General features: G+C 35.9%; 1 protein-coding gene across 1 annotated transcript; it reads left to right on the forward strand.

The window, feature by feature from the left end:
- On the forward strand, window positions 1-27271 carry ACTR10 (actin related protein 10). The gene is made up of 13 exons (XM_007951872.2): window positions 1-77; window positions 4683-4755; window positions 5882-5964; window positions 6784-6892; window positions 9281-9388; window positions 11134-11201; window positions 11471-11550; window positions 16137-16172; window positions 21804-21883; window positions 21962-22035; window positions 23940-24021; window positions 25336-25537; window positions 27090-27271. The coding sequence occupies exons 1-13, from the start codon at window positions 1-3 to the stop codon at window positions 27269-27271; spliced, it is 1254 nt and encodes a 417-aa protein (XP_007950063.1).
- The last annotated feature ends 644 nt before the right edge of the window (window positions 27272-27915 follow it).

Raw genomic sequence — 27915 nt, forward strand, 5'->3', positions numbered from 1 at the left:
ATGCCGCTGTACGAGGGCCTGGGGAGCGGCGGGGAGAAAACGGCAGTGGTGATAGACCTGGGAGAGGCCTTTACCAAGTGAGTGACGCGGTGCCGGCTGCAGTCAGCCTAAGGGATGGGCGGGTGACCGATCCCCAGGCCTTTCTCGAGTCCCCATTGCAGGCTTGCGGCCTTGCAGGCTGGGTGTAGCGATGTCAACGAGCGCCCGGAGCAATCTCTAAGGTGCACCCTCCTTCCAACGTCAAGATGAATAAACGTTGATAGAAGCAACGTGTCAGCAGAAACGCTTCTCCCCTCTTGTCCGGCTACTTCAGTCACGCACCTCTCAAATTTGTGGTGCCTCAGAATGTCATTCAGTGCCTCGTCTGCCGTTCCCTTAGACTTGCATCTGGGGCAAGTACCCTCCCTGTCCCCACCCTGCGCTAGGCCTCTGGATGTCTCCGGTGCTTGAGGAAGGATCTTGGGCCATACAGGATTAATAGAAAAAGCTCAGTGGTGTCTCCCCTTTCAAATGGTGCCCCCCCCCTTTATGTGGCACCCAGGGCGTGTACTATTCCTTTCGTACCTCAGATACACACCTCTGGTTGCAGGGCAGGTCGGGGGCACCTCAAATCCACCCCTAGAACCTTCAGCCAGTGGCAGTCTATTATTTCCGCTCAGGGTAATGTGAATGCTGAGGATCAAGTGATGAGCAAGGTCTGACTCCCAGAGGGACCTTGGAGGCTTTGAGAGAATTGCCTTCGCAGCCGCCCAGGAGCTAGCCTCAGATTGGACAGGCCCTTTGGTATCTTGGGTGCAGGTGATGACAGCGATGATCTAGGGCCGGCTCATCCTGAGCTTCTCAGATTAGGCAGGCAGCAACCAAGTTATAACGCTTGATGATCACCATCTTTAAATGTCGAACGGAGCTTCTGTTGATGCTAGTAATACAAATATGTTTAGGACAGGGCCATTTCTCTTCAAGACCAGGCAATCAAGTTAAGGAGATTGACGAAGAGGTGAAACCCTGTAGATAAGACTCTGGAGCTCTTTTGTCGTTACCTCTGAACTCTCAGATTAGGAGATTTAACATGTTTTAAGGGACAGCTTGTAAACACTACATTAACACACACACCCCCAAAAAAAACCGCACTGCCGTCGAATTGATTCATTCAGACTCATAGCGACCCCTGCTGGGTTTCCGAGGTGGTAAATCTTTACAGAAGTAGATTGCTTGGTCTTTCTTCCGTGGAGTGGCTGGTGGGTTTGAACCATCAGCCTTCTGGTTAGCAGTAAAATGGCTTAGGCACTGTGCCACCAGAGCTCCTTAAACACTTCATTGTTGTTGTTGTTGTTTGCCGTCGAGTCGGCCCGACTCATAGTGACCACTCCTTGGGTTTCCGAGGCAGTATCACTACGGAAGTAGGGTTGCCCAACCTTCCTTCCGAGGAGTGGCTGGTGGGTTTGAACCGCCAGCCTTCTAGTGAGCAGTCAAGTGCCTTAGGCACTATGCTACCAGAGCTCCCAATTCATTACATTAGTGGTTCTCAATCCCTTTGATGGAAGCTCTGGTGGTGTAGTGCCTAAGGCACTTGACTGCTAACCAGGAGGCTGGCTGGTGGTTCAAACCCACCAGCCACTACTTGGAAGGAAGGTTGGGCAATCTACTTCCATAGTGATACCACCTGGGAAACCCAAGAAGGGGTTGTTATGAGTCGAATCTGACTCCATGGCAGTGCATTTGGTTTTTTCTGAATCCTTTTGAAAACCAGATGAAAGTTACAGATTCACATAACAAAATATTTGCACGTATTGCAAATATTGGACCATTACTGATCCTTAGACTCCAGATTAAGAGCCCTTATACCAGGCTCAAAAGAGAGGAAAGTGACAAGCAGAATTGCAAAAAAAAAAACCTAATGCATTTTTTATAAAATAAAACCTACTGGTGTATTTAAAAAAAAAAAAAAAAACATTACTGTTGAATCATGGCAACCCTGTGTGTTACTGAGTAAACCCTATGGGGTTTTCTGGATCCAGATTGCTGGGCCTTTGTTCCCTAATGCTACTAGGTAGATTCATATCTCTCTAATCTTTAGTCTAGCACAAGCCATTTGTGCCACAGAGGACTTTACTAAAGTGTAAAAACTAAAGTGTAAAAAACCCATTGCCATTGAGTTGAAAGGCTGGTTAGAACAACCACACAGGGTTTCCAAGGCTGTAGTCTTCATGGAAGCAGACTGCCACATCTTTCTCCAGTGGATTAGTTGTTGAGTTTGAACCGTGAGCCTTTGGGTTAGCAGCCAAACTCTTAACCACTGCACCACCAGGGCTTTTTTACTAAAGTATAAACCCAAACCAGACCTACTGCCATCAAGTCAATTCTGATACAGTTACCCTTTAGGACAGGAGCTCTGGTAGCATAGTGCCTAAGGCACTTGACTGCTAACCAGAAGGTTGGCGGTTCAAACCCACCAGCCTCTCCTCAGAAGGAAGGTTGGGCAATCTACTTCTGTAGTGATACCGCCTTAGAAACCCAAGGAGGGGTCACTATGAGTCGGGTCAACTCAACGGGACATAACAACACAACCCTTTAGGACAGAGTAGAATTGCCCCATAAGGTTTCTAAGGCTGTAAATCTTTACAGAAGTAGATTGTCTCACCTGTATGGCACAGAGAAGTTGGTGGATTTGAACCATCACCCTTTTGGCTAGTAGCCAAATGCTTTAACTGCTATACCATCAGAGCTCTTTGAATGTATGCAATTACACATTAAGTGATCAACCATGGTATTTAAAGCTAGTAAGTTAAGAGAAAATTAGATGATTAGGGACATTGAAAAGGTGATAGGATCAATGGATTGGAGTTCCAGTGGAATCAAAGACTAGAGGAAGTTAGCTGGAAAAATGATGGTCAGAGAGAAGGTTATGTGCTACGTATAAAGTATTTGTTGTTGTTGTTGTTATGTGCCGTCAAGTTGGCCGCGACTCATAGTGACCCCTCCTTGGGTTTCTGAGGCAGTATCACTATGGAAGTAGATTGCCCAACCTTCCTTCTGAGGAGTGGTGGCTGGTGGGTTTGAACTGCCAGCTTTCTGGTTAGCAGTCAAGTGCATTAGGCATTATGCTACCAGAGCTTCTACATAAAGTATGTTGTTGTTGTTGTTGTTATGTGCCGTCGAGTAAAGTATAGTATTGAATAATTAAATATCCAGTTTTTAAATAGGCTGGTGAAAATAGCCTATTTAAAAATTGCATTGAAGGTGCCTCAGAATTGGATTAAACAGTATTTAGTTTATGACATTGAATTGCTCTGAGCAAGGACCTTGCTAATTTCTATTTATTTTTAAATAGCATAATAAATACTTTGAGGCTATCACCCAAATGTAATTATTTTGATAATACATTAAGAAAAGAAGTAAGTTATTAAGTGTCGTTGTTGTGTGCCGTCAAGTTGGATCGACTCATAGTGACCCCTCCTTGGGTTTCCGAGGCAGTATCACTGCGGAAATAGATTGCCCCATCTCCCTTCTGAGGAGTGGCTGGTGGGTTTGAACTGCCAGCCTTCTGGTTAGCAGTCAAGTGCCTTAGCCACTATGCTACCAGAGTTCCTAAGTAGGAAGATGATTATTGAGAAATTCAGCAGGAGGGTGATAACCAAAGCCAAACCAAATTCACTGCCATCAAGTCCGTTCCAACTCAGTGACCCTCATTGGGTTTCTGAGACTAAATCTTTATGGAAGCAACTGTCTTATCTTTTCCCTCAGAGTTTCTGGTGGGTTCAAACGACCAATTTTTGTTTGACAGCCAAATATCTTAACCACACCATCACCAGAGCTCCTTAGGAGGGTAATAAGATGAATTTAAAAAAACAACAAACAAACAAAACACCTCATTGTCACTGAATCCAATTTTGACTCCTGGTGACCCTATAGGAGAGAGTATAACTGCCCCATAGGGTTTCCATGGCTATAAATCTTTACAGACATAGACTGCTGCATCTTTCTTCCGTGGAGCTGCTGTTGGTTTGAACCATGGACCATTCTGTTAGCACCTGAGCGCTTTAACCACTGCACAACCTGGGCTCCTTAAGATGACTATATGAAGCAAAAGAAAGGAACTGAAGCTGACCAGTAAGTTGTATCATGGAGCATTTGAGGGACCCTGGTGCAATTAGTGGGCTCAGTTGCTATACAGAAGGTTGACAGTTTAAGTCCACCCAAAGATCCTTAAAAGGAAAGCCTGGCAAACTGCTTGCAAAAAATCAGCTGTTGAAAACCAGTAGAGCACAGTCCTAATAGCCAAGTACAAAGAAAAGAATATGTAGAATCCTAAACCTCCAGGGAGAAAGTATATGAGTAAAGTCACATAATATGGTATAGGTCCAGGGTTGTATGAATGTGTTGCCTAAAATTCAGTTAAAATGAAATATTGGGAAAAAGTAGCCATTGCCCTAAAATAATGTACTAGTTTATTTTATTATCACTAACTTGAGACAATTTAACTTTTTTTCTTTCAGTACATAATTATGAATAGATAGTACTAACATCTTAGCTTTTTTGACCCTTTGCGTATATCCAAGATGTTTCCAGATGTTTCTTTGACCACTGTTTTGAAACAAATGCAGAAAAACTTGCTTCTGTAACAATTATTTAGGAAGAATGTTAAAATAAATAGAATATTTAAATTTTCCAATTATTTGCAGGTGTGGATTTGCTGGAGAAACTGGTCCAAGATGTATAATTCCTAGTATGATAAAAAGAGCTGGCATGCCTAAGGTATTTAAAAAAAAAAAAGAAAGAAGTAAAATTATTGCTGTATTGTAAAATATTTTAAAACGTGACTTCAAGTAAGATTGATTAGAACAGTGCTGAGTATATAATGTATGGCTCTATTTCCAAAAGAGGAGTTCTGGTAGCCTAGTGGCTAAGGCACTTGACTGTTAACCAGAAGGCTGGTGGTTCAAACCCACTAGCCACTCCTTGGAAGGAAGATAGGGCAATCTACTTCTGTAATGATACTGCCTGGGAAATCCAAGGAGGGGTCACTATGAGTCAGGTCCGACTCAGCGGCACATTACAACAACATTTCCAAAAGAAAGCTTGTCTTTTGCTTTTTAACAACGCCATTGAAGTGTCATTTTGCAAACTATAAAATTCATGTTTTAATTGTACAAGTCAGTGATTTTTGGTAAATTTATCAAGTTGTGAAACCATCACCACATCCAATTTTAGAACAGTTTTGTAAGCCCACTAAGATTCCTAATGCTTATTTACAGTTAATCCCTATTTCTACCCCCAGTCAGCCACCGATCTACTTTCTTTTTCTATGGAGTTATGTTTTCTGTACATTTAATATAAATTGAATCATATACTATCAAAAGAAAATTTTTAACCTTTGTAAAATATTCTTATAAGCCTATAACTTCACATACTCACTGTTATCTATGTTTCTAAAAACCATTGCCATTGAGCCAATTCCTACTCATAGTGACCCTGTAGGACAGAGTAGAAACTATGCTTAATAAATTCAAAATAATTTTAGGAGTGTCTGACAGAGACTGAACCAGGTCTGGAGTAATTGAGGACACTTTTCTAGGGAACTGATGCTTTTTAATCAGTCCTGATTTTTATCATCAGGCATGTGAAAATGATAAGTCAGATAAAGGAAAAACACATATGAGCACAACTCTGCTTATGAACACACACCTCCATCCCTACAAACCAAAAGAATTCCATCATCTTAGACATGCCACTTACTAAGAATTCCTGATTTAAAAAGTTAATCTGTATTTATTTTGCATTTACTGTAAATATAAATTGGCTGACTTATTAGTAAAATAATAAGTATATTTTAATTTGAGTTTATTTTATTAATATAAATTAATCACTTTAAATTTTATAGCCAATTAAAGTTGTTCAGTATAGTATCAATACAGAAGAATTATATTCCTACCTGAAGGAATTCATCCACATACTGTATTTCAGGTAAGATGCAATTGTGCTTTTTTTTTTTTTTTTTTTTAATTTTCTTGTAATTAGGTAGATTTTCCTAATATCAGTCGTAGTGATACTTAGTTGTATTACATATGATGCAAAAAAATGACATTGACCTTCATTGCCATTTACTTGTTTATCATCATCCTTTTGAAAAATGTATTTGGAAGACTAGAAAACTGGCAAGCCTAAGGAAATACCAAAAACAAATGTCCATTAATAAAGGGGATAGGGTAGTTCACTTATTTTACATCCATGCAATGGAACACCATGCAGCCTCAAAAAAGAGTTCTGTATATGTACTAATATGGAAAGGTGCTTAGATATATTATTAACTGAAGCAAAGTTAAAGAACATCTGTGGTATGAATATTTCTGTTAAAATATATGCATTCATATTTACAAAAGATGAAGATATTTACAAATTACTATTAGTAGTAGTTTTTAGGTAGTGGAATTACAAGGCACTTGTTCTTTCCAAGTTATAAATTTCTATAATATCTGAAGTTTTGTGAGCATATGTTATTCTTGTAATTAAAAAAAAAAAAACAGGTTTTTAATGGCTCAGGTTAGTAATCATAGAAAGCTGTAGTTGAATGTTTTCTGAAATATATTAGTTAATAGATAAAGTTCCTTGTACAGTGCATGGCATGTAGTAAGAGGTCAGGAATGTTGTAATGTTTTGAGGCTAATAAAAATGTCTTTTTGTCGTAAAACATCTAAAGCTAAGGTTGTACAGTTTCTCTGATTTTTCCAAATTGTTTCATTTACCAAAATGCATTTTGTAACTTTTCCAAACTAAACTTTTCAGGCATCTGTTGGTGAATCCCAGAGACCGCCGAGTTGTGGTTATCGAGTCGGTATTATGTCCCTCCCACTTCAGAGAGACGCTTGCTCGTGTTCTTTTCAAATATTTTGAGGTATCTCTTTTTAAATCAAATGATTAGATTACTTCAGAAGTAGAAAGAGAAGGAATAAAATTATTTCTGTTTTTAAGGAGTCTCTTCTCTCTCTCTTTATAATACCAAAGCTTAAACTTAAAGGTACCCATTTGTAAAATTTACTTTATTGTGTATACTACACAGTGTATTTGGGGAACCAGATGATAAAGTAACCTGTTCAATTGGCAATTTATTTTTGTTCTTTATATGGTTATTTCATGCTTAATTAGCATTTCATCTACTACTTAAAGATTCCTTATTTATGTTTCTGTTATCATACTAACAGAAACGCAAATAAGGAATCTTTATGTATTAGGCTGGAAGCGCTGGTGGCATAATGCCTAAGGCGTTTGACTGCTAACCAGAAAACTGGTGGTTCAAACTCACTAGCCACCCCTTGGAAGGAAGATTGGGCAATCTACTTCCATAGAGATACTGCCTTGGAAACCCAAAGGGGTCGCTATGAGTTGGGACCGACTCGATGGCAGTGAGTTTGGTTTGGTTATAATATTTATTTTAATGTATGTTTTTCTGTTTGGGGACATTTTTCAGAATTAAGAAGTAACTTCTGTGCTGTGGAGTATATGAGTTTCTCCCAGATCTTTGTAGCTTCCGTTGTTAGATAAGCTGACTATTCCAAATATTTTAATACTTTCATTTTAGGCTTTAAATTACTAGATCAGAAAAAATGGGATATTCAGACAATGACTCTTTTAGAGTAAGTGAACAGCGCCAGGAATGTAGTAATATTACTTGTTATTATATGCCTTTGAGTCAGTTCTGACTTACAGAGACCCTTTAGGACAGAGCAGAACTAGCCCATAGGATTTCCTAGGCTATAACCTTTATGGGAGCAGATCACCAGGTCTTTTGTCCAGAGGAGCTGCTGAGGGGTTTGAACCACTGACCTTTGGATTAGCAGCCAAGTACTTAACCCAGTGCACCATGAGGGCACTTTATATTATTTGTAGCTTTCACTTTATAGAAGTCAGGATTTTTATAAGGACCACAAATCATATTTGATTTAAGATGATTATATTTAAAATAGACCAGAATCTTTATTTAAATTTTTAAACATGTCTGCCTCAGGAATTTAGGATTTTTCTGCAAAGAAAACAGCAAAGTTATATAAAATATAACAGTACATACAGTATATAAGAAATTAAGCATATACAAATGTGTTTTCACACATTCTTCTGAACTCAGAATATATCTATGCTCTTTAACCAAAAATCAGAATGTCTTTATGAGATAAGGGAAACATAATCTTTCTAAGTTAGGTTTGGTACAATAGGTACACAGAAACAGGTTCCATATCCTTCTGTACTTATCCATGTCATAACTTCAGGAATTTTTGTAAATTACACTTGTTTGCAGTAGGAGGAACACAAAATAAGAAGTCACTCTTACTTGAATAAAACAGATGATTCTCTGTTTTTATACTTTCTTAGAGTTTTAGTTGTTATTGTGTCAGTATCTTTATCTTGTAGGAGTTCTTGGGTATTTGACTATTAGCTGAAAGGTTTGCAATTCAAACCCACCCAGAGGCACTTCAGAAAACAGGCCTGGTGATCTGCTTCCTAGAGGTTTTCAGCTTTGAAAACCCTATGGAACAGTTCAACTCTGCATACATGTGGTCATCATCAATTGGAATTGACTCATTGATAACTAACAAGAATTTTAGTTGTTATTATGTCAGTATCCTTTTCTGTATAGGACCAGAACCTGATATATCTACTTAATTAAGGGAATATAACCATTATTTTGTCTGCCATCTGGTGAAGTATTTTGATTATATATTTACCTGATAGTTGGAGTGTCACCAGATACAATAAAGTCTCACTGAAAAATGTCATAGAAGAGCTAATGATTTTTGTAGTTTCGTTATTCAATTTAATTTGACTTCTGTATTTAATATTTAAAAAATACCATTCAAATAAAGACCTTGTGAGCAAAGACCATCAAGGAGTATTTTTCTGTATTTTCATTTTGATGGTAAGGGAATCTCTTTTTTTAATTTAGCATCTTCTTCTGAATCTCTTTCTGGATGCATTTTTTATTCCTTTGTATTTTCCCCTCAAAATGGGATAAAACTAGAATTAATTAAAATAATTTTAATTGTCATTATGGAATGAAACAACTTAGCTTAAAAATCTTTTTAATTATTACCTTATATTTTGATTTTTGCATAAATTCAAATAAATCGATAAACTTATTCTTTAATATAGTGCCATAGCATGATTGAATAAATAAATATAATGTTGCTGTGAGTATTTTCAAATATATAACATTTGAAATGTAAGGGAAACATCTTCAAATACTGATGCTTACTTTGGTTTTCTGGGGTCTTTTGCTGTTGTTTTCTAGGTTCCATCTGTCTTGCTTGCTCCAAATCATCTAATGGCTCTTCTGACTCTTGGGATTAACTCTGCCATGGTCCTGGATTGTGGATATAGGGAAAGCCTGGTATTACCTGTATCTTTTTTGTCAACCAGATGATTTTGTAGTTTTTATTGTGTTCTAACTAAAAGAATTGCACACATTACAGTTAGTTATTATTGTAGCAAACTATTTTTTAATTACTTTGGGTGAATATGAGCTACCACATGGAAAAAGTTCACAGGATTGTGAGACATAAGTTTAGTTATCATAGAAATTATTATTAAGATTTGGTCTCCATATATACTCTGGGATCAGACCTCATCAATGTTATGTTTGGTTTTTAAAAGGAACATCAGCAAGTTAGAATGTGTCAGAGAAGTAGATAAGCCTAGTCAAATTCTAAAGAAAAGATAATACAGAGAGTTAATGGAGAAATTGAAATGAGAACATTTACTCAAGAAAAACTTAGTGGCAACATGAAATCTGCCTCCAAATAGCTGAAGGGCTGACTGTGGAAAAGTGAATACATTTTTTTCTCTGTGTCTAGAAGATATCATGGAGGCAGAATGGCTAGGGTTTATGAGCTTGAATTTTGGAATGAATACACATATAAGTACAGATCTCAGCTATGCCTCTTACTAGTTAAATGACACTGCCTTAACCTCTTTGGGCATCTGTTTCCTCATCTACAAAATGGAAATTTTGATCATCCCTCCTTGTAGGAGTGTTGTGTGATTGAGTAGGGTAATATATGTAAAGTGTTTAGCATAGCTTCTGGCACAGTAAGTGTTGAGGTTTTTATATCATTCACCATTAGAAAGAGCTTCCCATTAATTCATGCTGTCCTAGAATGGAGTTACTGACAACAAGGTAGCACATCCTTTATCATTGGAAGCATTTAAGTAGAATAGAAGTAATTGTCTCTTAGAATTGTTACAGTGACTGTTACATCATTGAAAAGGAAATTGAACTTCATGAATATAAGTCTCTTACATGTATATTTCATTCATTAAAAGAAATATTCCTAGGGAAGGACATCAAGAATCATTAGCTCCTAAAGAAGTAAATTACTCCTTTTTGAATACAAAGCACTTTATATTTAATTCTCATAATAACCCTGCAGTATAAATATTATTCTCATTAAATAAATGAGAAAATTAAAAGTTGAGATAAAAAGATAACTCAAGGTATATAAGAATGTATCCAGGAATTGATCCCATGTTTGTCTCTAAAGCCAGTACTCGCAAGGATACTTTTTTCCCTTCTCATTTTATAAATATAACTTACGGAACATCAGCCAAAACAATATGTAAGACACGGTAGCAAACCCCAAAGGTTAAAAGTCAGCATTGTCCATTATCCTCTAACTCAGCACTGTCCAATAGACATAAAATAATTTTAATTCTAAGAGCTACACTTAAAGTACAAGTAAACATGAAATTAATTTTAATAGTATATTTAACCCAATATATTCAAATTAATTATATTTTCAAGATATAATCAATATAAAAGTTATAATGAGATATTTTAATTTGGTGTGTAGTTTATTACAGCACATCTCAATTCAGACTAAACACATTTTAAGTGCTCAACAGCTTCATCTGACTAGCAGCAAATTTATTGGATATCCCAGCTCTATCTAATGAAATGTATGTGTGTGTACATTTTTTAACCTGTTTTCTCTTGAGAAGATAAAGACTTATTTTTTTTCAATAACTTTTAAAAATAAACAGTAAAAATTTGCCACCAAGGCTGACATAGAACAGTACTGAAGAAAGAGGAAAATACCAGGACTACATTTTATCTCCTACAATGTAATAACCTTGACTACCTTGTAGATATATGAAGGAATCCCAGTACTAAATTGTTGGGAAGCACTCCCCCTAGGAGGAAAAGCTCTTCACAAGTAAGTTTCTTGGAATTTAACACATTCTTTTCAGCTATGCGACAAAAACAAATATAAATTTTTTGACTGGTCAATAGAGGGCTAGTAATATGTACAGTTAATTTTATTCCATTTCCCATTAGCCTTGAGTATATTCATGTTTTAAAAATAAAATGATTCTTATTTAAAGAGTCATAATCTGTTATGTAACATCAAACTAAGAATATAGAATTAAGAGTTGCAATATTTTTATTCCAGTAATTTTTTTTTTTTTCCAATTTAAACTTCAGGGAGTTGGAAGCTCAACTGTTGGAACAATGTACTGTTGACACAAGTGCTGCTAAAGACCAGAGCTTGCCTTCAGTGATGGGTAAAATCACTTTAAACTGTTTAGAAGTAGTTTACACTCTTCTTCAACTTGATCTCTTTCTTTACATTACATTGTCCCTTTCCGCCCCACACCACTTTGAAGATTCTGCTCCTATTGTAAGGTCACCAGCAGCTTAGTTTCAGTCATCCTTTCTTGAACTTTTGACATTATGGATCACCATATACTTCTTGAAATATTCTCTTCTCTTAGCTTTCAGAACTTCTTCCTTTCTGTTGTTCTGTTATTTCCCCAAGTATCCCTTCTCAATTTCCTATCTTTTCCTTCTCTATTGATATTTTATAGAGACCTACTTTTTGTCCCTTCTTTCTTCCTACTGACTTTTTAAGGATGACACCATCAACTTCCATTATTTCACCTACATTTATATGCTACTGACCAAATGTTTCACCGGACCAAATGTTTCACAAGACCTAATGCCTTACTCTAAAGTTGATACTCATATTTTCAACTTATTCTTAGATATAAACATCCACCGTGTCACCCTGTGGAAGATACTTCAGTCTTAAGACTTCCAAACGTGTGCACCCTGGCTCGTCTCCCAAATTTATTTCAACTAATGATTTTTAGGGAGCTCTGGTAGCATAGTGCCTAAGGCACTTGACTGCTAATCAGAAGGCTGGCGGTTCAAGCCCGCCAGCCACTCCTCGGAAAGAAGATGGGGCAATCTACTTCCGTAGTGATACTGCCTTGAAACTCAAGGAGGGGTCACTATAAGTTGGGTCCGACTCAATGGCACATAACAACAATGATTTTTAGCTAAAGAAAACATCTTCCTAATCTCTTATTTTAGAAAACTCGAGAGTTATCAAATCTTTTTATTTCTCCCTCAAAAATCTCTTTCAGATTTAATTCTCTTTTCCATCTTCCACACTCCTATAAATCTGAAAATAAGGACATTGTTTTAACCTAGGCCTTTGTTTTTGTTTGCATAGATTATTATAGGAGTCTACTTATTTTTTGCTCCCTCTCTGATTCAGTTTCTTGCCAAGAATAACTTCCTACAAAACAAATCTAATTACATTGCTCTTTTGCTTAAGAATTTCTGTTGGCTCCTACAAGTTAAAATTCAAATGAATCTGTTTAATATACTTCGGTCTATTTCTGTATACAAACAGTCTGCAACTTATGGGTTCCGTTCCAATAATTCTGTTTTAAGTTGGTTCTGACATAAGTTGAATACCTCAATTTTTTTGTAGTTTTCATTATTATTGCTTTTTGCTATCAGTATCTTTATAAATCCGATCTAGTTGTTTTTGGGGGTTGTCATGAGAATAATATCAGCAAATTATGCACTGCAACATTGTATGCAGTACATATTAGTAACAATAAGATGTACAAAAAAAAAACTCCTAACACACCTGAGTGTTGTCTTAACTCGAATGCATCCTAAGTGGAGTACTACTTGTGCATGTTTCTTTACAATCTAACTTTTTTCCTACCTGCTATTCTTAACTCACTAAACTCAACCCTTTCTACTTTATTTCAGCTCTAGTAAATTTCTTATACTCTTCCTGGCACCATGAGTCCTTCCATTATTCTATGTCTTCATTATTCTATTTCCTTACCTGGGATATTTCTTTTTCTAGTTAGGTTTTTTATCCCTCTATGTGACCCAACTAGAATATCATCATAATTGTGAAGCTATCCTTTCTTCTTCAAGTAGAACTCCTTTTAAGTCCTCAGTAGCATTTATTATAGCAGTATTATGACACATGTTCATTTACTTGTGTGTTTCCTCCAATAGACTTCGAGGCTCCCTCTCTCATTTATTTTTTGATCTGTAGCACTTAGCTTAGTGCCTGCACACTGAATAAATGTTGAAAACAGACAGATTTTTTTTTTTAATGTGATTTGGGTGAAGGTTTACAGAGCAAATTCACTCCATACAGTGGTTCACATATACTTTGTCTCATGACATTGACCACAGTTTACCACAATGCAACAGCTCCCCTCCCACTTCCTCCCCATAGTTACCTCTTCCCAGTGTCCATCCCTCTATACACTCCTGCCCCCTGAGCTGTCTCCCTGTGCATACACAGCCCTTCTTTCTCCCACGATTGTTCTCTCCAAGGAGTGTATCTACTTGAGGTAAATGTTCAACTCATATGCCTGTCTTTTGTTTGGTTGGAAACCACAGGTGTGGGTTCAATTCCAGACCTGAAGGGCAGCTAGGGGCCATAGTCTCAGTGGTTCCACCAGGCTCTATTGGACCAGCAAACCTGCCCCCCCCCCTTTTTTTTTTCTTTTTCTCCAAATGATTTTGAGTTTTGTTCTGCCTCTCTATCAAGGACCTCCTACATAGATCCCCTTCCAAATAGATGACAGTAGCCAGGCACCATCTAGTGCTTGGAAACAGACAGATTTTTAAAACATTTAGACTTGCTTATCATGTTATTTCCTTATTCTTGTTGGTAGTTAAAATATTTGCATTCTTCATTCTGTATTATAATTTTTCTATTCTAGATAAAACTTTCTTACCCTTTTGAGATATCATGATAGTTAATTTATAAATGGTCTCCAAAGATAATAGCTCAGTAGAGCATCCCAAGATTTCTTTATTATAAATCTTCTTTAAAATTTGTAACATTTCCTTAAAATTCTGAATTATATAAAATCTTTTCAAACACCTTTTTTTTAACCTATCTTCTTGAACTCTGACTTTAATCCTCCCCTTCCACACTCCCCAAAATCTGAGTCTGTAGTAGTTAACTTTGCAATTCTATTCACTGTGAAATTAAGTCATATTACTATTTGCTAAATCACTCACTTAGGAGGATCAGAAATGCAAACATATTCTAAATACCTCTTCTCAAGGTTCTTAGCAAAGATTGAATACAAGTCTTAGATGTACTTGGGTATCCTTAAGTGAATTTTGAATGAGACTCTACTATTAATGTTTAGAACATAGTATAAGAAAGAATGAATATATTAATAACTCACAACCTAAAAAGGCTAACCTAAGGACACAGATTTTAAAAATATGCAATTGTAAATAAACTTTATGTCAAAATGTTATGATTCTTACTGTCATAAATAAACTGAATTTTAAATAATTTTTCAGAACCAGAGTTAATGAGTATTTCTTGTTTCTATTCCTCTCTTACAGAGTTTAAATAGTTGTGATTGTTCGCTAAGATTGAAACACCCCTTCCTATAACAGCATCTGCTCCTACTAGAATAAACCCTTTATTTTCAAGCCTGCCTTAATGTTGCCTAAAGTAAACAATTTTTCTTATTACCAAATTTCTCTGACAACTGCTGGAATTTATTTCAGTAATTTTATAGAGAGCATAACAGTTGTACAATGTTATGGTTTTTAGCACTTATTCTTAAATTATAGGCTCTTATAATCCAATTGGGAGCTTGGGTAGCGTAGTGCCTAAGGCATTCGACTGCTAACCAGAAGGCTGGTGGTTCAAACCCACTAGGCACTCCTTGGAAGGAAGATTGGGCAATCTACTTTCGTAGAGATACCTCCTCGGAAACCCAAGGAGGGGTCATTATGAGTCGAATCTACTCAATGGTAGTGAGTTTAGTTTATAATCCGGTTAACACATCTCATCTATTTATAGCAAGTTTTAAATCTTTTCAGATATTTTTATCCTTTTAAAAGATAACTTTTAATACTTCAGGATAGGAGTCTTCATACATTTTTTATTGCATATTGGCCCCACCAGAAAAATTTTTTGAGCACACAAATTCAATATATATGTATTTATTTCTAAACTATACCTTACACAAAAGTAAGATTTTAAAAAAGACGAGGTAATTTAGATAAAATAATTCTAAAATCATTAATGGTAGGAATTTTTTTTGCTCTCATAAAAGCAGTGTGATGAAATAAGCTTTATTGTTTATTCAAAAATCATGGTTTAATATTTTGAGGGTGTGGTTTTAAGTTCAATTTATTTTGACACTTAGTTTCAGTGGCTGTTATAACTTAGAGATACAGCTGACAGGATGTGTAGATCCAGCTGTAAATTTCTATTTTCCTTAATGTAAGTAATTTGTTCTTACAAAACAGAATATTTTTACTTATTTAACAATGAATTAAAATTCTTTAGAATATTTTTAACTTAGGTTAGAAAAATTTGTTTCTGAATCTAACTCAGAAAATCAGAGATTGTAAAACGAAAAATAAATTCCTCTTTAAGTTTGCTTTTAGAGAAGAAACTTCATCATTCAAAGCCTAGCCAAAGCACAAAGTTGAAGCCAGATATGCATGAAGCCTTCAGGATGTCCTGGACTTGTAAACTTGATAAAAAACAAGATCTTTGAAATACAGAATTATTTGCAATTGGAAAGGAATTTATCAAGAAAATCTTCTACTCTAAAAAGTTTCTGGTTATATTGTACTTAAGAAAAATTAACTGTATAGCTTAAAGAGGAATTATTTTATTTCATTTTTTTCTTTTACAAAAGTAGTGTTACAAATATGCTTAATTTCTCTACTTGGCTTTTTTTTTTTTTTTCCTTTAAATTATAGTAGTTATATATTTTTAAATTTTGTCAAAATGGAAATGTGATTGTAATTTAATAGGTCATTTGTAAAACTTCTCTTTTAGGTTCAATTCCAGAAGGTGTCCTAGAGGACATTAAAGGTAAATATTTTAAGTTCCCAATTTTGCCCCTTTCATCCTTAGTATTGTTTTGGAAAGTGTGTGTTTCTGAATATTTTTACGTGTTGCCTAAAGAAATAAACATGGAATATATATTACTCTACACATATGTGTAGAATACATATTATTAGATACATACATGTTGTTGTTGTTAGGTGCCATCAAGTCGTCTCCAACTCATAATGACCCTTTTTACAAAAGAATGAAACACTGCCTGATCCTGCGCCATTCTCAGAGTCTTTGCTCTGTTTGAGTCCATCATTGTAGCCATGGTGGCAGTCCATCTTATTGAGGATCTTCCCTTTTTCTCTGACCCTCTACTTTACCAAGCATGACACCCTTCTCCAGGGACTGGTCTTTTCTGACAACATGACCAAAGTACATAAGACAAAGTGTGGCTGTTCTCACTTCTAAGGAGCATTCCAGCTTCTTCAATGACAGATTTGTTCATTCTTCTGGAAGTCAATGGTGTTTTCAGTATTCTTCACCAACACAACTCAGATGCATAAATTTTAATTACAGATAGAGACTCTACTGGTTACTAAAAAACCAAACCAAACTCACTGCCATTGAGTTGATTCCTCTCATAACAACCCCATTGGGTTTCTAAGGCTGTAAATCTTTATGGAAGTAGATTGCCCCATCTTCTGCAGAGCAGGTGGTGGCTTTGAACTGCTGAACTTCTGGTTAGCAGCCAAATGCCTTATCCACTATACCACCAGAGCTCCTTATACTGGTTACTAGGGAACTAATAATTTGTGCAGTATGAAATAGTTAATTGCTTAAGAGAATACCTGGTTTGATGTTATATAGTGTTTTTTAGTCTAGTTTTCATACATTTTTATGAAGTCAGTCATTTTATGATTTGGAAAATCTAGAATAGGGCCCAAAGTATATTAGATTCACTTTAGTAAGATACATATTTCTATTATACTATAGTACATTTTTATTTCTATTTTACCAGCATGTCTTTTTATGATAATGTTCAGACTGGTTTTCTGTTACTTTGATTTACTGAAAGGAAAAGCACTTAAAATATGTCAGTGTTCTTCAGTACTTAGTGTCATGTAAAATTAATATTCCAGAATATTTAATAAAGAAATAGATACTAACAGATTTTAGATCTAAACAGAACCTAGAGATAATCTAGTACAGTTGGTGCCATGAAACAGTATATGATTTGTTCATTGTCACACAGGTACTTATGATTAGAGCTATGGCTATGAACCAGAACTCACTTTGCATTATGTTGCTTGCTTATGTGATGTAATTACCCAAAGTCTTTTTGATTTTTATAAAATTTCAATCATTTTATACATTTTTATTACAATAGCTAAATTATCTCAAGTGAAATAAATAGTTCCCTTCCCTTTTCCAATCATAATCCCCAATGATATAACTATGTTAACATATGTTAACTAATTGGAGTGTATCTTTTTTTAATGTCTCTAATTTAGGAAAAGATGTTTAACTTTTGCGTTAGTCAGGGAAACACATCAGACCAGCAAAAATTTGGAAGATAAGCCTCTATTTTTGGTGAGCTTGTAGAAAAATTAATATATATTACTATTATAAAGGATTACAGACCTTTTTAGAAAGCAATCTGACAAAGTTATTAAAATTGAAAGTACATCCCATCTAAAAGAAGAATGTTGAATAAAGTTTGGTAATTCCCTAATAAGGAATACCATATAGCTATTAAAGAGAAGCTACATGTATTGATTTGCAAAGATGTTAAGAAAGAAGCAAGTTACTGAATAATATTTGCAGTATGAACACATTTATGATTTTAAAAAATCAGTTATTTAAAAACTTCAAGTGTTGTTTATCTGGTCTTGGATTTTTGATTCAGTTGATTTGGTTGCTTTAAAGAAGGGTACCCACATCTGCCATGTATACAAGACCTTAAGGCCTAGGTATTTATTTTGTTTACATAGTTATGAGGACTTAAGTAAAATATAAAGCATGCACTCATTCTTCACTTACTGATGTTGTTAGGCTCCAAAGACCAGGTCATTGTGCAAAATAGGCATCCTGCAAGAGTAGGGCCGTACCCCTATCTTAAGCATTTGTGTGCCCCCTGGTAACTCACCACCAGTCGAGCGCCCTCAGGGCATCTCAGGATTCACGGTGGCAGGCCCCTATTGCCCACCAAGTCTTCCCCACCACTGCAGAACCTGGTGTGGTGGTGGTGGTCAAGTGTTGCCCACCACTACTCACCCTGGGCAGGGACCCCACTTACCCTCCGCCTATTGCCTTCTACCAACAGCCTTGGACAGAGACCTGCTTGTCCTCCATCTGCCTAGGTTCCACAGCCCTTCACTGCCCTCTTCCCTTTCCCTTACTTCCTGCCTCTCCTACAACCTCCCCAGCACCTTCAGGCCCTCACCTGGCCTCCGCCTGTCAGCCAGTGACCTCACATTATCCTGCTGTTGCCTTTGTACCTTCTCTGACCAGATCAAGATGTTGTGGACAAACAGGAAAAGATGTCCTGGGGCCAGTCAACCACTGTCCCTCACGTGGCCCAGTCATCACTGGGTATATTGTTTCTAGCAGCACACACAGGGCACGCCACCAGGCTGTGCCCCACATGGGGTCCAGACCTGAGGATATTTTCAAAACTGTCATAAAGGTGAAATGTTGGATGACAAGGTAGTCATTAAGTGAGAAGTAGATGTGTAGGTAGTTTTAGCACCTAGCTCACTGTCTAGTGTATTGTATATTCTCTCTCAATAAACATATTCTGTATTAGTGAAAGAAAGTAGTTTTTTATACATACACACAAATGACATGTTTTACAAATAATTCAAGTTAATAGATTTCTTGTAGTCAATAAATTTTATCTCTACTTTAAAAAAAATTCTTTATTCCTTATTTCTAAAAATAATTTGGAGCAGCTTATTATAAAAAATACTTTGTAACAGAAAGAATCTTTAAAGAATAAACGTTTGAACATGTTTATATGTTCTGTAAGAATTTCCAGGTATATGGTAGAACTGACAAGGAACAAAGTTGTAGTCACTTCTTGGCCACAGCCAGCTACCCAGAGGGAGCGAGTAGTTGGATCTCTGGGCTCGGGACCATGGTCGCAGGATCATCAATTTCAACTGGCACAACATACTACACAAACCATTTTTCTATATCCTACATTGGTGAGTAGCAACTGGGATCTTAAGAGCTGCAGTCAGCCATCTAGATACAATGATGGGTCTCTTTTCGTCCAGAGCAAAGAAGAATGAAGAAAACTAAAGACCCGAAAACAATTAGTCCAAGGGACTGGTATACCATGTGATCCTCAGCCTATATGACTGAGACCAGAAGAACTAGATGGTGTCTGACTACTGCTGTCAACCACTCGGAGGGGGATCTATGTAGGTGATCCTAAATAGAGTAGGAGAGCAATATGGAACAAAACTCAAAATCATTTAAAAAGAAAAGGAAAAAAAAAACAGGTTTGCTGGTCTGATAGAGCCTGGTGGAACCCGTGAGACTCTGGTCCCTAGCTGCCCTTCAGGTCTAGAATTGAACTCACTCCTGTGGCTTCCAGCCAAACAAAAGACAGGCATATGAGCTGAACATTTACATTAGGTAGATACAGTCCTTGGAGAGATCAATCATGGGAGAATAGAAGGATTGTGTATGCACAGGGAGACAGCTTGGGGAGCAGGAGTGTATGGGAGGCAAGGACATGGAGGAGATGGCTATGGGGAGGAAGTGGAAGCAGAGCTGGTTGTGTTGTGGGAGGTTGCAGTCAATGTCATCAGACAGTGCATGTGAACTGCTGTATGAAAGATGAATTTGCCCTGCAAATTTTCACCCAAATTGCAATTTTAAAAAAGAATAAGTGTTTAAAAATGTAAAAAGAAAATGTACTATTATAACAATATCACGATAAATGGAGAAAAGTTGTCAGGGATTTCATTTTACTTGGATCCACAATCATCACCAGTGGAAGTGGCAGTCAAGAAATCAAATGACGTATTGCTGTGGGCAAATCTGCTGCAAAAGACTTCTTTAAAGTGTTAAAGAGTAGAGATGTCACTTTGAAGGCTGAGGTGCACCTGACCCAAGCCATGATGTTTTCAATAACTTCATAGGCATGTGAAAGCTGAATAGTGAATAAGGAAGACTGAAGAATTGATACATTTGAATAGTGTAGGTGAAGAATTGCATTGGGCAAATCTGCTACAAAAGACCTCTTTCAAGTGCTAAAGAGCAAAGATGTCTCCTTGTAGACCAAGGTGCACCAAACCCAAGCCATGTTATTTTCAGTCACCTCTTATGCATGTGAGAGCTGAACAATGAATAAGGAAGACCGAAAAAGAGTTGATGCTTTTGAGTTGTGGTGTTGGCAAAGAACACTTTTGAAAGTACCATTGACTGCTAGAAGAACTAACAAATCTGCCTTGGAAGAAGCACAGCAGAAATGCTCTTTGGAAGCGAGAATGGCCAAACTTCGTTTCACCTGCTATGGGCATGTTGTCCGAAGGAAACATTCCCTGGAGAAGGATGTCATGTTTAGTAAATTGGAGGGTCAATGAAAAAGGGGAAGGCCCTCAACAAGATGGATTGACACAGTGGCTGCAACATTGGCCTCAGGTATGGCAGGGATCATGAGATTGACATGGGACTGGGCAGTGTTTTGTTCTGTTGTACATTGGGTCACTATGAGTCAGAGACGCCTTGACAGCACCTAACAAAAACAACAGCAGGTGAAGAACACTGAAAATACCATGGACTGCCAGAAGAAAGATAGCTGGAATACTCCTCAAAAGTGAGAATGATCAGACTTTCTCTCATGTACTTCGGTCATGTCAGAAAGGACCAGTCCCTGGAAAAGGGTATTATGCTTGGTAAAGTAGAGGGTCAGAGAAAAAGAAGACCCTCAATAAGATGGATTATCACAGCGCCTGTAACTTTGGGCTCAAACATAGCAAAGACTATGAGGATGGCGCAGGACTGGGCAGAGTTTTGTACTTTGGAATATAGGGTTGCTGTGAGTTGGAACTGACTCGACAGCACCCAACAACAATATAGTAGAAGGAAAATAGTGTTGGATTATGCCAGGAAGGAGAAAATAGTTGTGCCAATTAAAAAAAAAAAAAAAAAGAGTTACTGCAACTGAGAGCAAAATTTAGCTTTGTGTTCTGACCAACTAAGATTTAAGAAAAAGAATCAGCTAGATAGGTGGATAGAAAAATAGATATAAATAAATAAATAAATTTGGGTCAAACAAGCATGCTATTCAATTAAAATAGTTATATTTTCATGGTGCTAAAGTTTATTTTTATTGTGGGACTCTAAACAAGAGATACCAACAAAGTAATAGTTTTTTCAAAGGTTTCTTTCTTTTTTTTTTTAAATGTGGTTTTACAGAAGATGCACATGCATATTAAACCATGTATTATGACTCCTCAGTGAATGAAGAAGGCAGCCTTTTTATTTGTAAATAAATATTCATGAACCAACTAAAAGACACTTGGGTAGAGTTTATAAAATCCAAAGAAATTAATGCTTAGTATGTTCCCTTGAACAGAATTTTTTAACTGGGATGTAGGTTGACTAGTCAGTCACAAAATATAACAAAGTCCCCTTTTCTGCCTTTCTTTTAAGTTCGTACTTGTTTTGTAAGTGATCTGAAGCGTGGATTACATATCCAAGCAGCAAAATTTAACATTGATGGGAAAACTGAGGTAAGTTTAAAATAAAGGTATGTTATTTTATGTGAGATTATAACATATGTAGACTTACACTTGATATTTTTATTTCAGCGTCCCACACCACCTCCAAATGTTGACTACCCATTAGATGGAGAGAAGATTTTACATGTCCTTGGATCAATCAGGTTAGACTTTAATTTTTTAGGAGCAAAATAATGAGCTAAAATAAATTTTTGACTTTTTAAAAATGTTTGTGTAAGCCTTTACTTCGTAGTGCTGATTTAACAATTGTGTTTTTCATTATGCCTTATCATTCATGATAAGTTTTATTAATTAAATTTTTTTTTAGAACATAAAAGGACATTCTTTCCTGTTCATCAAGCTACTTCAGAACTAATTTAGTTAATAAAACCAATTATTTTGAAATGGAGCAGGAAGTATGATACTTTAACACAAGGGTCAGCAAATTTTTTCTGAGAAAGACCAGATAGTGAGTATCTTAAGCTTTGTGAACCATATGGTCTCTACTGCAACTATTCACCTCTACACATGCAGCAAACATCAGCCATTGATAATAGGTAAATGAATGATTTTGGCTGTGTTCCAATAAAATTTTATTTATAAAACTCTGGCAGTGGGCTAGATTTGGATAGCAGGCCATAGTTTTCCAACCCCTGCTTTAAAACTTCTTATTGTTAGAAGAAATGTATTGTCCTAAATAAATTCAATGTTTAAGATCCATTGTTATGTTATTTGCCATAGAGTCGGCCCCGACTCCTAGCGACCCCTCCTTGGGTTTCCGAGGCAGTTATCACGACGGAAGTAGGATTGCCCAACCTTCCTTCCGAGGAGTGGCTGGTGGGTTTGAACCGCCAGCCTCCTGGTTAGCAGTCAAGTGCCTTAGGCACTATGCTACCAGAGCTCCCTAAGATCCATTAGTAGTTCATTTTTTATTATTCATTAGATTATTCTATCTACTGATAAGCTGTTATTAAGGACCTACATAATTCTGTTGGTAACAGGATAATTTTTGTTTATACTGTACCAGCTTTATAAAATTTGCATTATAGAAGTTGTGTCTATAAAATTATAAGATCGGAAGACACATGAGAAAGAATTATGTACTATATTAAAATTATGTACTAAATTAAAATTAATTTACCATTGTGTTCTAAGATTTTTTTTCCTACCAAAAGATCTCATTCCAATGAAATCTAATTAGATACAATTATGACATGTAGTGGATTGGTATGGTGGGGGAAGAGTCAAAATGTGTATGATTTATTGTATGTAAAATGAATTTGCTTTGTAAGCTTTCACCCAAATCACAATTTAAAAAAACAAACCAGGGGTTCTTTCTTTTTGTGTGTTCAAATAATTACAGATTTCTAGGAAGTGGCAAAGATAATACAGAAAAGTCCTGTGTACCCTTCACTTAGTTTCCCCCAATGGTTACATCTTAGAATATTTATAGTACAATATCAAAACTGGGAAGTTGCCTTTGGTATAAAGTGTATACATAGTTAAGTGTGATTTTATCATGTGTAGATTTGTGTAATGACCACCACAACCAGGATACAGAACTATTCCATCACCACAAAGATCATCATGCTACCCAAAAGTGGGGTTCTTCTAATTTGAGAAAAAAGAGGAAAATTGAAAATGTTTGTTTGATAGGCAGCTAGCAATCTTTGCAATGTATTAGTTTTTAAAATAAAGAAATGGTGTTTTGATTTTGTTTAATCTCTCATATCAAACTGATACATGCTTATGGAGTCTTTGTAACTTTTGTAGGATGCCCTTTTTCTGTTATTTGGCTCAGGGAGGTATAATTGAACACAAAATATATGTAAATCTATACATAATGATAGTAGTAGCTAGTCATTATGAAGTACCTCTTATAGACTAGGCACTATTCTATTAACTCATAACTCTTCATATCAACCCTTGTGTACTATCATTCTCCCTGTTTTACATATGAGAACACCTTATGTTTTAAGAATTATTCTATATTAACATACTTAAAAATATTATGGAATGGAACTCTTGGTATATTCCATATCATGTTATGTGATGTTTTTAATTTCAGAGACTCAGTTGTGGAAATACTTTTTGAACAAGATAATGAAGAGAAATCAGTTGCCACTTTAATATTGGATTCACTTATGCAGGTATTTTACTTTGTAGAAAAATTAATTTATGATTATAGCCCGTAAAAGAAAATGTTTAAATATTGTTGTATCAATTTTTGCTTTATTACACTTTTAACTTGTTAGGTTAAATGTTTTAGTCAATGAGTTTTACTTTGATAATGAAACATGATACCTAAGACATTTTAGGGATGAAAAGTGCCATGAACATACGCTTTTTGTTTTTTTTCCCCCAGAGCAGTGATATCCAGATTTTTATTTTGTACCTAATGTGGCCTGTGGTTCTATCAAACACGTAGTGCAGAATTCTGCAAATTAAAGAATTTAAAATTTCACAGAAAACTAGTTGCTGTTGAGTCATTTTCAACCCACAGCACCCCTCTGTGTGTCAGGAGAACTGTGCCTCATGGGGATTCCCAGGGGCTGATTTCTGGGAAGGAGATTGCCAGGCCTTTCCTCTGAAGAGAGTCTGGGTGGACTTGAATCTCCAGCCTTTGGTTATCAGCCAAATACTTTAACCATTTTCACTACCCAGAGACTCCAGATTCCACAGAACATAGATTAATATGCCTCTTGTTTAATGACTGTAGAGTCACAGAGCTCCAAGTGAAATATCACTGTTCCAGAATATATTGCCTCCCTCTAGGAGTCCACTCGGACTTTTATTAAAAATAATAACTTCAGTGAGGTACTTTTATATTCTTAGAGAGAATTGATGTGGAAACATAATTTTTCTAAAAGTTATATCTTCATTCTTAGAACTCAGTAACTAGCTGTGGGTTTATAATATTGTGAAGATAACACCTATAAAAATTTGTTTACACATACTTTCCTTACTAGAAAAGAAAAGTAATTTAGTTCTTCTCATGCTTTTTTGCCCAACTCACTCATTATACCCTGAAAATAATACTCACATATTGCCATATATCCTGCAGAATTTAAAATTTATAGTATTCTATTTTTAAGGGAGCTCTGGTAGCATAGTGGCTAAGGCACTTGACTGCTAACTACCAGCCACTCCTCGGAAGGAAGATGGGGCAATCTACTTCCGTAGTGATACTACCTCGGAAACCCAAGGAGGGGTCACTATGAGTCGGGTCCGACTCGACGGCACATAACATAACAATTTTTAAAGACTTTGAAGTCATTAAAGTTCTGTATCAGTATATGGTGATAGCTTGGTGATTACATTTGCTATGTGTTAAGGAAACCTTGCCTATGGCCTTTTTGTGATAGAAATGATCACCTAATTACATGCTTCTGTATATTTTCTTAAACAGCCAAGCGTTACTTGTAAATCAAGGATAAATTCTTTTTTCTTCCTTTAAATAATAGTGCCCAATAGATACCAGAAAGCAACTAGCAGAGAATTTGGTAGTCATTGGCGGTACATCAATGTTGCCAGGATTTCTCCACAGATTGCTTGCAGAAATAAGATATTTGGTAGAAAAACCAAAATATAAAAAAGCACTTGGTGCCAAGACATTCCGAATTCATACTCCACCTGCAAAGGCTAATTGTGTGGCCTGGTTGGGAGGTAAGAATTCAGTTTTAAATATAATGATTATATAGCAAATGGTTACTGAATGGTATTACTAATGGATATATTAGAATACAAGATTCAATGTTCAATATCGCCTATATAATCTAATAGGATTATTAAATAATTTTCTTCAAACATTGGCTTTTCCTTAAATTATATACGTTTTTTAAATTATATGCCTGTTTCTCTTGGCATTTACACCATGATTTTTTTTTTAAGTAAATTTCTTCATCCAATTAAAGTCATCCCTCAGAATAGTGAAAGCTATGTATGGATTTATTCCAGTGATGCTACCATTGATCAAAACATTTGTTTTAATTCCTATCACAGCTAATTTGTGAGTTACTTAAGAAAATTGGTCTCTATTTTATAGTTACATTTTATTTTGAGTTAGTTTATTGAATATTTTAAACAATAATACTTTCACAAAAATAAGCAAGTAGCTTAATAAAGTAACTACTTTGAAGGAAAAAAATAATTGTGGATGAGTACATTTGTATATATGCTGATATACTTTTAAAAAATCTAGTCACTTTTTTGTCATTTATGTAAGGAACATGAGATGAATATATATATTTATCAGTAGTGTGTACATATGTGTGTACATATGTATACACACACACACACACACACAGTGAAACCTCTGAGAGCTAGAACTCAACAAGACTACCTTGTTTTTCCAGTTCTTGCAAGTTTTCTGACTTTGACAGAATGCAGTTATCACTATTCTATTGCTTCTTTTAGTGGAAAATATTTGAATTTTCCTTCTCTTGTAGGTTTTCTACCTTACACAGGTTTTAGCTTTCACAGTTTGTACTTTGTGTGTATAAAATAGTATGTGTGTGTGTGTACTTGATGTATGTGTGTACATACATGTATGTGTGTGCATACATGTATGTGTGTATATACATACATACGTGTGTGTATTGCATGTATATTGGTATCAGGAGCATATATTCAGAGAAAAGAACAAAGTGTTAAGACTTTATATGAATGTTGTGTTATTTGTTGTAAAGTAGAAGTTAATCAAAATATGTTTTTGATCAAGGACAAATAGATTTAGTTACTAAATTATTTGCTAAAGACTGCCTTGTGGAACTTTGTAAAGCCTTTAGCATAGATATCATAATGATGCTTATGGGGTTTTACAGGGTTTTACAGTGCCATTTTATTTATTGAAGCATTGTAATCATAGAGTTACGGCAAAAAAAACTTCGAGTCTTATTGATTATATTTATTCACAGTTGAAAATGCCTTCTATCCCACTCTACCTCACCTACTTTCAGACTTGGTATTACTTATAATATTCATATCATAATCTGCTAAAGGCCCTTAAAGTTACTTTCAGCACAGAAGTTATGGCTTACTCTGTTATTCAAAAGTAGAATGTAGAATAACTTTACTGGAATTAATTTGAAGAGTGTGAATATGAGTGCTGAATATTACCACTTCACTTTGACTATATAATGAAATTGATGTATATATGTATATAAAGTTTTCCGGTAAAGGTGTTCATCCTAGCTTTAAAAATATTTTTACTATACAGGAGCTATTTTTGGAGCACTGCAAGACATACTTGGGAGCCGTTCAGTCTCAAAAGAATATTATAACCAGACAGGTCGTATACCAGATTGGTGTTCTCTGAATAATCCGCCTTTGGAAATGATGTTTGATGTCGGGAAAACGCAACCACCTCTGATGAAAAGAGCATTTTCCACTGAGAAATAAAAGTTTGATTGAAATTCAATTTTGCTTGATTTCAAATATTTAATCAATTATAAGCAAATTGTACCAAGTATGTAGGGATGTTTTGTTATCGGCAACTTTAGTGGAAATGAATGCATTTCTGTATTCACTTCTGCATTAATATTTAATTCTTTTGACTTTGTTTTTCTTGTGTAGTGGTATAATGGGAGCTGACACTTATGAGATTTGCTGTATTTATATCAATAAAATACAGTAAAGTAGTTTAATTTTGGAAGTTTGTTACCTACTCCACTTTTCAAAAAGAGTGATAGCATTGTTCCTTTTCAGTTCATGTACTCTGTCCTGGACATTAATTTTATTACATTCAGCAGTTATTTGATTTAAAGAATAATAATTACCATTACAAGTTATCTCAGAAAACCACACTCACTGCCATCAAGTCGATTCTGACTCATAGTGACCCCCTTTGGGTTTCTGAGATGGTACATCTTCACGAAAGTAGATTGCCCAGTCTTTCTTCTGCAGAGAAGCTGGTGGGTTTGAACTGCCAGCCTTCTGGTCAGCAGTCAAATGCCTTAGGCACTATGCCACTCAGTAGGTTGGCAGTTCACACCCACCAGCCACTCCACAGAAGGAAGACTGGGCAGTCTACTTCTATAAAGATT

Source organism: Orycteropus afer, unplaced genomic scaffold (assembly GCF_000298275.1).
Source record: "Orycteropus afer afer isolate SDZICR_OR568_19922 unplaced genomic scaffold, OryAfe1.0 scaffold00314, whole genome shotgun sequence".
Classification (NCBI taxonomy): Eukaryota; Metazoa; Chordata; class Mammalia; order Tubulidentata; family Orycteropodidae; genus Orycteropus; species Orycteropus afer.

Excerpts from the sequence above, each read along its gene's own strand:
- ACTR10 (XM_007951872.2), top strand. The coding sequence starts at position 1 with ATGCCGCTGTACGAGGGCCTGGGGAGCGGCGGGGAGAAAACGGCAGTG. Across the intron at positions 21,884-21,961 it reads ACATTGATGGGAAAACTGAG|CGTCCCACACCACCTCCAAA; the intron begins GTAAGTTTAAAA and ends TTTTTATTTCAG. Across the intron at positions 25,538-27,089 it reads TTGTGTGGCCTGGTTGGGAG|GAGCTATTTTTGGAGCACTG; the intron begins GTAAGAATTCAG and ends TTTACTATACAG.